Genomic DNA, 14,458 nt, shown 5'->3' with positions numbered 1-14,458 from the left:
ATGGAGTACAGCAGTGACGCACAGAGCAGCCGGCCCGCCACAGCCACACAGGCTCTATTGACTAATCTGGGTGTGTGTTTGAGGAGGGGGGATGGGAGCTATATTGGGACCTCTGACACTGACACTGTTGCCCTTTAGTTGGATGACCTCACTTGACACTTTTTTCTTTGTTTTCATCATTATTCTTTCCCTCACAATCACTTTAACCTCTCAGAAGTATCTTTTGAATTCTCTTTTCACCCTGGTCTTCCTGTTTTACCCCTCGCTTCCTGTCATTATCTCTGCACTGAGAGCAGCACTATCTGGACCAACGGCCTCTCTATCACTTCTACCGCCCTCTCGTCTGCGCCTGTAACCCTTTTGGCCTAAATTATCTATTTTTCCCACTTGGTGAGCCGTTGTGAAGTATCTCTCTCGCTCTCACATCACTCACGTCTCTTACCCATGGTTCTCTACTCTAGATAAAGCCCATCTTCAAACTGTTACAAGCTGATTGGATGCTTCACCAAAGTCTCTTCTAAAGATAAGGACTAAGAGCTTTTCCATCTACAGTAATACAGTGACCCTATGTTGTTTAAATGTACCAGAGAAGCCATAAAAAGCATTGGTGAGAAGGTTATATGGACTGTGAGTATGTGTGTGTGTGTGTGTGTGTGTGTGTGTGTGTGTGTGTGTGTGTGTGTGTGTGTGTGTGTGTGTGTGTGTGTGTGTGTGTGTGTGTGTGTGTGTGTGTGTGTGTGTGTGTGTGTGTGTGTGTGTGTGTGTGTTTGCGTCAGAGGATGAATGGTGCCTTGGTACTGTTAGTACAAGTGAGGAAAGAGCTTTCTCTATTGTGATGGACACATCTGGATTACAAGAGGCTGCGTTGTCTCTATTACATAAGCAGAGAAATTAATTAATTTACTAAATAATAACAACCCTAATAAATGTTACGACTGCTTTAACACACACATCTATATCTTCTTAATCCCCATATGATGGTGTTTGCTGGTAGTGGAATAACTATATCGGAACTTTGCTTTGATGTAAATCTCCCAACAGTGACAACGTTTTGATTGTTCTTTTTTTAGTAAAGAAACTCGATGTACAAATCAGGTAGAGAGAATAGAGGCTTTTTCTGTTCTCTTGTGCACTTCTCTTTCCCTGTTTGTGGTCCAAAATCTCCTGCTTTGATCTCCTCATATGATCCAAACAGGCTCACGGCTGGAGGAGTTCAGATGACACTTGTGAAGCACATGCCTTATGCCCAGAGTTCAGAAAAGTACCAAACATTGCAACAAAAAAAATCCCACCAAAGCCCTGAAATGTTTCTTTTTTCTTTGTGTGCTATGAAAAAGGGAGGGAGATTCTTTATGAATCTGTTGTGCTTATTTAATGACCCATGGCTAATTCTGAGTTACCATTCCCTATCCAAATGGAGTCTTGCTGACCCCCGGATCTGCGTATATATTCATATGCTGTGTGATCTTATGTGTGTGTATTTCTGTACTTCATCTATCAAGTATCTGTTTTTAGTTTTTGCAATCTCACATAACGACGAGTCCTGCAGGGATCTCATGACAGCTGTAGTAGATTTTATGCTTTTTCCTTAGGTCGTGCTGGTTATAACACAGTCGTATCATTTTACAACTGCAATCGAGTCAATCAGTCTCATCAGTTTGTAGCCAGGACAGACGTACATGAAGTGAGTTCATTATTATTGTATTATTCCTCTGTTTTGTTACCTAGAGGACAAGATAGAAAACAGAGATGAAATCTGCTCCATCTGTCGCTTTCATCGACAATTTTCCACCAAGTGCCGTTATTCTTCAGTCCTCGTTATGAAAGTCCTGGACCACATGAAAGGCATACCGTGTCTAACACGGACGCCTCGGTTTGGCTCCGGTCCACGGACCCCAAGGAGGGCCATCAGTGGTCAGAGCCATCGATCCACCAAGCCCCCCTGAGGCCTGCGCCGCCAACCACAGCAACACCAACAGCACACACTGGATAATGTGGCACATGTTTTGTTTTTAACAGTCGATTGGGTTTAATTGAAAAAGGATGCAGGTGCAAATTCACCACCAGATAAACCGTCACTAAAGCAAACCAAAACACTACTTTAATTTTGTGTTATTTTATATTGTATTTGTTCCTTGTACAGCACTTTGGTCAACTGAGGTTGTTTTAAATGTGCAATATAAATAAAGATTGAGATTGTCAGACAGTTGCCAAAAATCCATGTTCAACGTTTTTAAATAACTTTTTTATATCAATCTACTGGGGCCTGAAACATCATGACTACCAACAGAATAAAACACATAAAACGAACCCTTAACCCAATGCAATCGCACTGTTAGAATAAAGACACAGAGCAGCAGCGTCAAACTATTCCCCATCAGCTGACTAAATGTCAAGTACTTTAAAAGAGAAAACAGGTGCTTGCGAGATACAGTAACAAGTGGAATCAGCATTCCAGTATACCAAATATTTGCATCAAATCAGCGACTGCAGTCACATTCAAAATGCTCAACACACAACCTGGATACATACCTAATGCACGAGTGTCTGCGGGTGGAGAAGTTGCTAAGCGTCTTTCTTGGAAAGCGAGAGTCTTTGTTCATCATGGTATTGGTAGTTCAAAAAGAGTAAGTTGAATTCAGAGCAGCATCAAAACGGCAGCTTTGGGATGCGAGTGATGAAAGTGAACCTCTGTGGAGCGACCAAAACCCCCATGCCGTCATGAATCAAAAAGGAGAGCTTTCCAAATTCCTTTATGTTGTATAAGAATGTCCATTAAATGGTAAAAACAGCTATTTGCAAACCCAGGAGTATCATCAGCCACGCAGGGTAAGAGCAATAATGATGGAACAGTTAGTCAGGCCTGCTGAGTATTCTGTGTATTTATAAAATAAAAGTTATTAGCTATAAGTAATTCCCTTCCAGCTCAGTGCAGAATCAACGGATCAAAGTGCATCAAACTGCAGTTCAGCTTTTGGTCCCAGCGTACAGGATATGTCCATTTGCTTTAGTGAAGAAGGAAGATTCAGAAAGCTTGTGTGTGTGTGTGTGTGTGTGTGTGTGTGTGTGTGTGTGTGTGTGTGTGTGTGTGTGTGTGTGTGTGTGTGTGTGTGTGTGTGTGTGTGTGTATGTGTGTGTGAATAGCCTAAAAAGGCTTGGCTGTTAGATCCCAGTAATCATATCATCTCAGTGACTGAAGATAGGGGGCCGAATCAAATCAAGTGAAATTGAGGATGGTGTCAGCTGTCATTGCTCATCTGGGACTCCTTCCTCCACTTGTTTCAGCTCACCACAGACGTGCCAAGATAAACGCTTCTCTGGCTTCTCCCAAATCAGCAGCAAAACAAATTCCTCAAAAGCGGCCATGAGGTATTTTCTTTCTTAGAAAAATCAGGTCCAACAAACTTGGCACAAAGTTGTTCATTTGAACTTCGGGTTGCCTCTGTGATGCAAGAGACTGAGCAGAGTTATTCTTAGTGGAGGGGAAAAAAGTGAGCTGGAAAGAGTGTTATAATCCCATCAGATGCTCCCTGGAGTGGGCCGTCCCATGTAGACCCTGTCAGCAGGCCATAACAGACTTCTGCTCTCTCTTCTCGTCTCTCCTGAGAGTGGTGGGACCAAACTCAGGCTTAAAACAACAAACAACAACACTATCTCCCCTGAGAGTGAGAGAGAGAGAGATATATTGTGGAGGCAGAGAGGAGGGGTGGGGTGCTGGGCGGTTGGGAGAGCGAGAGCAATTTGAACGGAGAGTTAAAGAATGCCAGTCATTGCATGAGAAAGTGGAACAGTGTGAACAGTACTGGGGTTATTTTAGGAGGAGAAGAGGTGAGGTTAATGGAGGAAATAGAAGAGTTTTTTTTAAGTATTCAAACTATTTTATCATATGCAAGTGTGTCCTGTTTCTGTTTCCGTGTAACCAGCCTGCCTCCATGCCAGCAGCAATAGTGCACCGGTCAATCAATACTTCAATAGTGTGTGTGTGAGATTCAATTTTCCTTTTTGATATTGAGTTCTCCTCTCATGCCACGCTATAATCCATCTGATTCGCACACTATCCTCTTCACTTTTAAACAAATATTTGGTGTCGGCAAATATGCAACTGTGAAATTACTGCAGAGAAAAGGGGATTAGTAAAGGATGGAAACATCAGATTTTTCATAATGTGAGGGAGGAAGCAGACAGGAAGTTACATATTGGAGGTTTACTTACTGTCCATGATAGCCATCAAGCTAAATTATCTATTCTGAAGCTGGGACTAAAAAAGCTCTGTTCCACTGAGAAACATTAGGCAGTTACTTGAGAGAAAAAGCTTCATTTGAATACATTTTAAGGGGTATTTGAAAGCATCTAATAGTACAAATATATATGTTGTTACTAATGATTTATATTCTTGTGGTTCTTTGAATGCATATCCGGATGTTACATTTTTTGAGTGTCGGATGAAAAGGGGTGTTTTGAATGCCACAGGGAATGGGTCAAATGTTTGTTTTTACGCGGATATATGAACGCTATAAGCCAGCTTCATGTTATTCTGTCCCCACTGAGAGAAAGGGCTGAACATAACTGAAATAACAACAATATTTCTCACACCAGGATCTTTTTATACCTCCTGAAATATTACATTTCCTCCCCACCCACACACACACCAGCCAAAGGAGAATATCTCTCCTCTTTCCTCTTCTCTGACCAATCACAGCAACAGAAACACTCTCTTGATGCTCCATGCTCTCATTTCACAACGTAGCAGCCTCTAGTGGAAAATAACAGGACATGCAATGTCAACTTTCATCCGGAGAAAGGATGAACATCCTGAACATAACCCTGTTTCCACGACTAGAACTTTAACACATGCCCAGGATGGAAGAACTCAAATTATTGACTTAAGTAAAAGTAGCAATAGTAGAGTGCTAAACTACTAAGTTACAAATAAAAACCCTGCATTCAAACTGTACTTAAGTAAAAGTACAAAAGTATAAGCAACAAAACATACTTTAAGTACCAAAATTAAAAGTACTCGTCATGCAGAATGGCCAATTTAAGCACCATGTATTTAAAATGATTGTATTGGAATTATTAATGCATTAATGTGTTTATCACTTGAATGTAGCACTTATTTGAATTAGTTTATCTACAACTAGGTAGATTAACCAATAATATTATATGTATTATTGATTTATTTTATGTTTTAAGAACCTAAATCTGCAAAGTAAGTAGTAACTAAATACGTTTATAAAATGTAGTGGAGTAGAAAGTACCAAATATTCTCACACAATGTAGTGGAGTGGAGGTAGAAAACATGAAATAAAAATACTCAAGTACAAGAACCTACATTTTTGAGTGCAATACTTGAGTGAATGTACTTCCACCACTGCATGTGCCAATGGTGGCCACAGTTGAATTGCTTTATGTGTTAACTCTGCTGTAATCATCTCAAAAAAGAATACTCATGATAGGTCCCCTTTAAGCCAACGAGAGAGAGTCGTCCATGAATAAAGTGAAAATGATTGTGTTTATGTTCAATAAGCCAAGACAACTTTTCAACCCAAGAATTGGCCTGAGAAAAACATTTTCATGAAACTCTTTCACAAAATGTAAAGTGGTGTCTCTGGAGTGGAAAAAGAGGCTAAATCACTTCAGACAGTAAGTGAAAAGGGTTCGTTCTATATTTGAGCTCCCTGCGACATTCATTTTCCGCTGGACCCCCAGTTTGTTTAATCCCTTCTCCTTACCAGCCATCCTGCAATAACTCATGTCCATCCATTTACCTCAGCTGTGACTCTACGTACCCTGCAATATACGCTGTGCAATATAACAGCTCTGACATGTTGAATATCTGCAAGCTGACTTGTCAGATTGAGCCTCTTACTCTGTAATAGTTAGATTTTCAACAGACACAGGGAGATTAATGAAACCGTTTTTGCGAATCAGAGTAAACTTTGGTCAAGATATGTTTCTCTAAATCTCAAATGCACAACCATTAAACGCCCGGGGGGGACCTACATGTTTATAAAAGGTGAATGAACTTCTAAACACGTTTTGAGTTTTTCTAGTGGGCTTTCTTTAGGAATGTTTAATATGCATTTTGTGCCAATAAAACTAAGCCAGGGTTTTACAGCCCCGGCTAAAGTTTCTTCCATGCTTTTAATTTGGTGGATGGGATCTAACATCACTGCAACAATTTGAGGACAACTTGTAACAGCTCAGAGTTACAAGGGGCCTACATCTCACTGTGTTTATATGTTGAGGAGAGAAGGGTAAACATTTACAAAGACGAAAGTAACCATCTGTGTAAAAAACTGATCTTACAATTTTCTGCAACAGGCTCTTATTGTGAATCAACCTACACACGTATTGAACACACCAAAGGGAAAACAAATGTTCCCCTAATGGCAAAAAAAGAACAAACAAGCCTGTTTGTTTATCCATCCACACATAATTGTTTTGCCCTGTTTATTCTTCCTCTCTTAGGTCAAGTATAGTTTAATTGATCATACAGTTCTTGCCTTGACACCATTAACTAACTAAATGTTTTTGCATTTGAATCATGGGTTGGTTCTGATGCAATAATGGCTCATAAATCTAAAGTTATTAACATGTACCAGTGTAGAGCTGGCAGCTGTACTCTTTACAAACCAGCTATGGCCACTGTCACAAAAAGTCAAGACTAAATGTAACATGTTTTATCTAAGCAAGAAATATTGTGCACTAATCCAGAGGTGTGTTAGGTTTAAAGGACTTGTTTGACATAGAAATGGAACATCATCAGTGTGCGGTTGTAGGGACAGCAGGGTTGTCGTTAAGCTGTGTGTTTACTGAGATGATGCTACTAGCTGGGACAACAAAAGCTCTGGAAAAACACGTTCACCTGTAGGAAAATACGCACAGAATGCGCTGTGGAAACTCAACTCTTTCTAAGACCTTACCTTTTCAAAAGTGAATCTATTTTGCAAAAATAAAATAAAATCAAGCAAGTGTCAACAACAACCATATTGGATCTGATGTGATATATTCTCAGTAAAATTACTAAGTGCTAATCTATTTATAGAGAATGAAACAACACCTCTACAATCCTTACGTTACGAGAATTTTATTCAGCAGAATTTCTCTGAAACAACAGCCAACTTGAAGCAATACCTGCACATCTTCTCAGGATCCATTTTAACAACATAAGCTTACTGGAAACCATTACTATATTAGTAAAAATGCTGTTGCCTACACGGAAATAAACCTAAAATACATCAAGCAGAGTAACCGCCCCCACGCCATGTGACAAGAAGCATTTCCTACTACAGCAACACGCACAGATATGCTGAAACATTAAACAGCGCCTAAAGGTACACTCTGAACCAGAGGAAAAGCTATTGAGAGTTTAAATATCGACATAGAAGTAGAAGACCTAGAAGTGCTTCTGAAAGCTCAAGCACAGTAGAAGTCAATATGCTCGCATTTAAATTAACTATAAATGTGATCTTTTGCTATCTTAGGCCTCAGAGTGAAGGACTCTACCTGGGCGTGTGGGCCAGAGTGAAGCGGCGCCTCTGGAGGTTGATGCTGCGGTTCATCAGCAGCTTCCTGAACAGCAGCGGGGAGTTTCGGGGGGATCCACGTGGAGAATCCTTGGGTGAGATCATTGGGGACCCTCCCGGGGAGCCCGCTCTGGACCGAGGCATGAGCTGAATGATGGGCAACCGGCCCAACCTGCGGTCCTGAGGCTTCTCCTCCACCTCGGCCTGCTCCTCTTCAGAGCTCTCCGAGCGCATCGAGGAAGGTCAGCTGTCAGGAAGTCAGTCCCTTCGCTTGTTCTGCCTGGAGTGACTTTAGTCCGAAGTACACTCTGTTGTTTTTAGTATTTCTGGTTCCTCAAAAAACACCTAAAGGACCTGTTTGTGACATTGCCTACAAAAAAAGTTCTTGCTTTTCAAATCCAGGAAAAGCTAGCCAATCCACGCTCACTCATCTTTGAGCTAAACTTAGGCTTGCTCATGATTCCTTTGAAAATCCCAAAAGAGCACTAAAAAAACCCAAAACAAAGGTCTCTCTATCAGAGTTTTTATTTTTAGATGTAACCTATCAACTAGAATCCCTTTTGTGTCTCTGCCTAAGGACCACGCTGACTGCCGTGCCGGGGTATGAACTCAAACATTATGTGTTGATGCACTCTCCCTGCCTCTCTCTCCCAGGCTGTGTTTACATTACCGCTGGGCCTTCCCTCTCTCCAGCTAAATATGGACGTCTGATTTACAGGGGAGAAGCATGACAGATCACCTCCGTCTGCTTCCCTCTCCCTCTTTCCAGCTCTCTGCCATCCCCCATTCCCTCACTCCTAATCTCGCAGAGCATATTGTACATCAACTTCAAACTGTGCTCCATAATTACTTCCTCCAGTGTATAAACACTAAGCCGTCGCCTGGCTCGGCCTTACAGCTCGCCTTTCTTACGCTCACTCCAAATGACTTTGCATACTCAGGCGATTTCTCTGGTCCCTGAGGTGCTATTTGTTGTGAGGTTGCCTCTTTCCTCAGAGACGGCCTCTTTGCCTTTCACATGCTCCGAGCACACCAGGAAGAGTCACATGAAGGGCCTCTGACTATAAAAAGCAGAGGTAGATAAAAGCTATAGAGAGCATGGGTGCTGTCACGATGGCGCTCTCTATCTGTGACCACAGGCAACATCATCTTCACCCCCACCTAATCTCTTTGTTTATCGCTGCGGAGTGAGGAAAGGTCCGCCTGTGTTTCAGGACTCACAGCTAAACACCGGCGGTGTCTGGAGTAACTGAAATAACCCAAGGAGCTGGAGCATCTGACACAAGGCTGAACCTATGACCAACAGCTGGTAGGGAGAGCAGGGAAGAAAGATGCCTTGGTTAAAGGCTGTTGGCGGAGAAACACTCATTGCTCCTGCACTGTATGTGAGCTGGAGCAATGATACTGTATTTGTAGGCAGAGAAATGTATTCTAATGTAGCACTGCAGATGCAGATATTTACATCATCAGTCATCACCAAAGGATGTCTCAAGGGACTATACAAAGTATGAGTGTATAACACCGGATGTAACCTCTGGTCTGTCTTTCTCAGTTGATAACTTCCATTTCACCACCAGACGCCAGTTTCAACACTTCAGCTTCAACACTTCATCTATCATGGATAATATTTTCTCTGGAGTGCCATCATTGGTCATTGATCTACTGTAGAGCCTGCTCTGAGACTTGGCCTTGGATTTACATTTATCAGAAATGATGCGATTTTACAAACCAAACTCTCAACCCCTTTTTTGAGCAACAGAAATCTTAGACAAACCAACTGTTTACTATCAAGACAACATCAAACAAAACACAGACAAAGTTAGCAATTGGCTGGTAAATACAGTATAGTGGAGCCTTTGGAAGTTGGTGGTGCCCAATCAAATCTAAACGTAAAGTACATTTTTGACTGAAAATGTATTGGGTGATCACAATCATGACTTCATGTCTACTCATTGCCAAATTAAGCAATTGGTTTCCATTTCAAAGGTGATAATATCTCAACATCTGAAGTCTACTGCTTTAATCTTCTGTTCTTTGCTCAGATCGTCCACTAGCAAAAGATTTCCATGTCCACTTTCCATCCGAACTAGAGTTTCACAGTCACTGAATATCAATTTCAATCCTTTTTGGTGATATCTTTATCACTATCCTTGTGTGACGCAGTTTAACTTGTGCCAGGCCCAGTGGGCATTGTTAAACACTTTTATATTGCTTTGTTCTAATGCCTAGGCAACAAGATGTTTTTCTTTCGCCAAGTAAATGTGTTCATAATCCTGGGGCCCAAAGCGGTTCTGGCCCTGAAGTGCATCATAACACCAGTCATGCGGATGCTAGAGGCAGAGGTGAGGACTGCCCAGTCGTCACTTTGATTTAGGAAGGCCAGAATAGAGAGAACATTCCCCATGAGGCACTCTCACTGGTCCTGGAGCACCAAGTTCCTCAAGAGGTAGTTCGGCTGGATCGGCAAATTGAGAACGAACCGATTTGATGTCACAACATGTGCCCAAACGTAGTCGTTGATACGACATCCTATTAGTCTGCTCCGTCCAATGTGCCCAACAACTGTGTGTTAAAGTCAACCCTCCTGCACACTTTATAACAGAGCTACCCCCTCTCATAATGCTACTGTAAACCTAGAGATTAAGATTTCCAAAGAGGAGCATTTCATGGTTTTGATTAGACTCACTCTTCGATTATTGACCACAGATTGTCCCTAACATACTTTCAAGCTATACTGTAACTGTTCATCTTATGATTTTGGGAAGCTTACGGCTCCCTCCTGGAACCATCTTCTCTGGAAAGTATGTTCCACGATCAAACAGCCAGGAGGGGAAAACAAACAAGGACTTGTTGACAATGTCATGAATACTCATTGCCTCCAACCAAACCATCTTGAGTTCTGCTGTGAGAACGCTCACAACACTTGTCCACTCCACTGAGGATGTCATCATTTCAGGCAGTGCTCAAGCCACAGTGAATATTAGCTATGATATTATATCAAATGAGTAACAAACTAATTCAGTCCAATTCAGATTTTATGATGTGTTGCATTGTCGTTATATAACAATCTGCAGCTTTGAATGCTGCCCCATAAACAATTTATCTGGCGCCGCATCAAAATTGCACTACCAACTTGTAAACAGGCGAGCACATGGCCCTCTTCATGGAGAAGAACACAATGAAATGCTTTTTAGTTCATCAGCACTGAGGAGTCCTGTCTATTGGTTTATACCTGCTGATTTATAAACAACATTGGAATAAATATGGCGTGATCATCACAAAATATTAACCAAACATTGACCGTAGCAAATAAAAATGATGAATCGTATCGTTCCACATTATGTTATGTTGCAGACTGTATATCTGTACTGTTCAGAACAACGGTTGAATGGACACGATTACCTAAATAAATTGTAGTTTTATTCAAAGAATTGTGTAAACAAATGAAATCCATTATACTACACATCATTTTAGGATTAAATTAATTACTTCATAACTTGATTTCATCGATTTAAATTAGATGCTATCGAAGAATTTGACATGAACAAAAGCAAGTTTCTCGTGCTGTGACTAAAGTTAGACAAACGTCTGTCAGAACTCAGCATGTATGCATTGCTTTCAACATTCAAAGTGATTGATATCACAATGGTGGAGATTTGTTAGCTCGGAAAAATACACCAATGATACAATTGTGTCTTTGTCCAGAGAGAAGCCATATCTGATCACCTCTGACATGCACTACAACTGCCTACGTAAACAAACAGGTCCGTCTGCATTCCTTCAACATGTGAACAAATAGATTAAAAGGGCTGCACACGCACACACAAACAGACACACAGAGATGTATTTGCAGCCGCACATTGAATGTTCTTAAGGTAACAATCACAAGAGCCTTGTTTGTCTGATCTTTTATAGTGATAGTTATTCAACATATGGGAGAGCAACTCCTCAAGCTGGAGACTTTGTTGGATCATATGCTCAAATACAAGACGCAAAATCAGAAGAAGCAAATCCATATTTCTTTATAATTGAAGCAAAACATATCATCAAACTCTGCTAAATACTCAAACCCTTCCCAGACGCAGTTGTAAGATCGTTCTGCAAAGTCATCCTAAAATGTGTGTTGACTATAATGTGTGACACAATATGCTGGAGTCACAACCTTCCGCTATTTATTAACCACATTTAATCATGAAACTTGAACATGTGCCAAACTGTTTGGAAAGGATGAAAAAAAAACACACAAACAAAACTGGCAAAAACTTAGTTGTATAATACACTTTTTCTCGAGGAACTGTGTGGGATTTGTTTCAGAAGTTGAACGTTAAAAGTAAATAAAAGAAAATACCTTAAATGTGATCTTTGTATTTCAACAGAATTATTTAAAGAATGAAAAGACACTTTGAAGGTTTAGTTATGTATAACTCCAAAGTGTAAGTCAAAAGGATATCAAATAAAAAGGTAGAAAGGAGAAAAGTTGACTCACAAGTCTCTGGAGATACAGCTGGTCAGAGTCCCCAGGCTCCTGGAATGCTTGATTCTGCGATGTGAGGGGCCGGACTGGGGGCCATCACGAGTGGAGGGTCTGCAGGAGAGCCTGGGCAGCTGCAGGGGGCCTGAGCAGAGCCTCTTCACAGCACATCTCACCTCAGGGTCCTGGAGGAGCTCTGTGCCGGGGTCCTGCTCCAAAGAGTCCCACTGTCTCTGGACGGCAGGAGAAACAAAGGACACTGCGGTCAGTTTGAGGCCAGTTTGGTTACATCATCAGATCAGATAACTATCTTTTTCTCACTACCGGATAACAACTGTGATTGCATAAGGATATGTGGAAACTAGATGCTGCATAGACAGCTGATTACTGGCCACTTATTAGAAAAGAGGATAAGCAAAGTCAAGTTATTCAAGTAAGCTGCATTGTACCCATCCAATTCAAGGACCAGAAAGCCATTTCCTCCATCTTATTTGCTCTTTAAATATTGTATTTGCCTAATTACGTGTCAGCACAATTTATTTGTAATTGCCATGTGAATAAACACTGATACTCTGTAACCTCAGTTACTGGAATTGAATTACTGGTGCAGTATGAGCTTTGACGCACAAGGGAAGTTATAGTTTGGCTACTTGAGCGACTCATCACTAAAAACACTGACATTTCTTGTAGTGGAACAATGGTGATTCTAAGGGTGGGCAATTCTCTTGACCCTTACGCCTTGACTCTCTTTCACCCTCTTAACTGAAGAAATTATATTGTTAAAATGTCCACACTTTTTCATCACTAGATAGATAAGAAATAAAAGGATGTTAACAGTGAATGAGTATTTTCTTTTTAAGTGTTATATGTGTATAGTTACTCTTTCGGAGAACCAAACTGATACTATTATTACCCATAATATTGCATGTCGCCGTACACTGCCCCCCCTTACTTGAACGGGTCTATAGCCACCACTGCAAAATATATAAAATTCCACTTTTGTATTAATACATTTAGATTATTCATAAATTAGTATATTAAACAAGTCATGCTTGGCCTTTGTTGGACATCTTAAAGACACAGTGTAAAACACAAAAGCATCCAGTGAGACCTGGACGTTAGTTTCAGACCGGGCTGGTTTTGTGCTGTTGATGAAAATATGTCGAGTCACGTAAAAAAGCCCAGTCAGGTATCATTTTTGGAAGTTTGATCTGATTGCAGATCCTGAGACCCGCACACTATCACCTTGGACACAATAGACGGTTCTCACAGTGAGATAGTGTTTGAGATCCAGCTCGTAGGGCATGTCTCTCTCAGCGTCAGCGTTTAGGGGGAAGCAGATAGGAGCGCTTGTTTCCTGCTGTATCCTGTGACCTTATCTCCTCAGTGGAGAGTTCATCCTCCCCATAAACAATAGTCAACTCACATTATTTATTGTTCACCATTTCTGACCAAGTTGCCCAAGATACAGTGTCAATTTCCTGCAAATGTCACTCATGTGAAATATAGAATGTCTTGTTATCAACTCATTCATCTTCTTTCACAAAAAGATTGTAAGTTATGTATCTAAATTCAAAATGGCTTTTGAACAGGCTCCCAAAGCTCATTTGTTAAAGCTAATAAACACAACAGATAATTGCTCTTAACCTGAACATTGAATTACAAAGGGCTAATTTTCACATACTGTACAATCTTCTCAACTGTTCAGAAGTAGCTCAAATGCACAAAAGAATACATGAATGGGAATATAAGTAATGCAAGTAAACAGTTTTTTGCTAAAATTCAGATAGCGATGAGTCCTAAGCAGCAGATCAACACAACTAGTGCAATATAAGAGTTCTCTATTTCTTCTTACCTCGTTGATGTAGAATATTTTTGATGAGTTATTTCTCCTCATACTTTCGGCTACTGCATCATGGGAGCAACAAGACAAATAGCAAAGGAAATACCAACGCTCAGGATAGAGATACCACATTTAGGATCAGATATGAAGTAGTCTGGGGCACCAATACTTCCTGATGCTGTCACTCACTAAATACCCATTTCCACGCCCCCTCTCAAATAGTCATTAGTGGAAAGATAAATCTTTCTTTGTACGCTTTTGAGTTTTCTACCAGCGCCTTTAATATACTGTAAACCGTATAAACCCTAAAGTAATACATATATTGGAGGAAAAGGGTGATGAAATGGTGAGAATTAGTCCGACCAGCAGGAATAATAAAGATACGAACATGCAGATGAGCTGTGACATAGAAGTGGGGGAGCTGCATTACAGGCTGTAATTCATTTGTGTCTATCTGACAGTAGGATCAGCCAACCTTCTGGTTAGGCAGATTCTGTCTTTGATCAACCTGCCGTCTCCTTTAAACATACAAAAATGGATTTACGGTTTCTTTTTGCATTGTGAGTCTGCGTTCAAGATTCAGTTTGATCCCCTGGGCCCAGGAGTTCAAAACTT

General features: G+C 40.8%; 1 protein-coding gene across 2 annotated transcripts in view; it reads right to left on the bottom strand.

The window, feature by feature from the left end:
* pde4ca (phosphodiesterase 4C, cAMP-specific a) overlaps positions 1-14,161 on the bottom strand; it is a 47,855-nt gene extending 33,694 nt beyond the window's left edge. Inside the window, exons 1-2 of one of the 2 annotated variants that reach the window (XM_079649450.1) lie at positions 13,856-14,161; positions 12,016-12,233 (exon numbers count right to left, since the gene is read on the bottom strand). In XM_079649450.1, coding sequence (XP_079505576.1) covers positions 12,016-12,233; positions 13,856-13,975 — 338 coding nt within the window. In that variant the 5' untranslated portion in view covers positions 13,976-14,161. Of the gene's footprint in view, positions 1-2,532; positions 3,598-12,015; positions 12,234-13,855 lie in introns of those variants that run through there. The other variant, XM_079649453.1, reaches the window with a different exon arrangement.
* Between the last annotated feature and the right edge of the window lie 297 nt (positions 14,162-14,458).

The sequence above is a fragment of the Notothenia rossii genome (genome assembly GCF_949606895.1).
Source record: "Notothenia rossii genome assembly, chromosome: 9".
NCBI lineage: Eukaryota > Metazoa > Chordata > Actinopteri > Perciformes > Nototheniidae > Notothenia > Notothenia rossii.
Note: the sequence above shows the minus strand (reverse complement) of the source record. Positions and strands in the feature narration are given on the sequence as shown.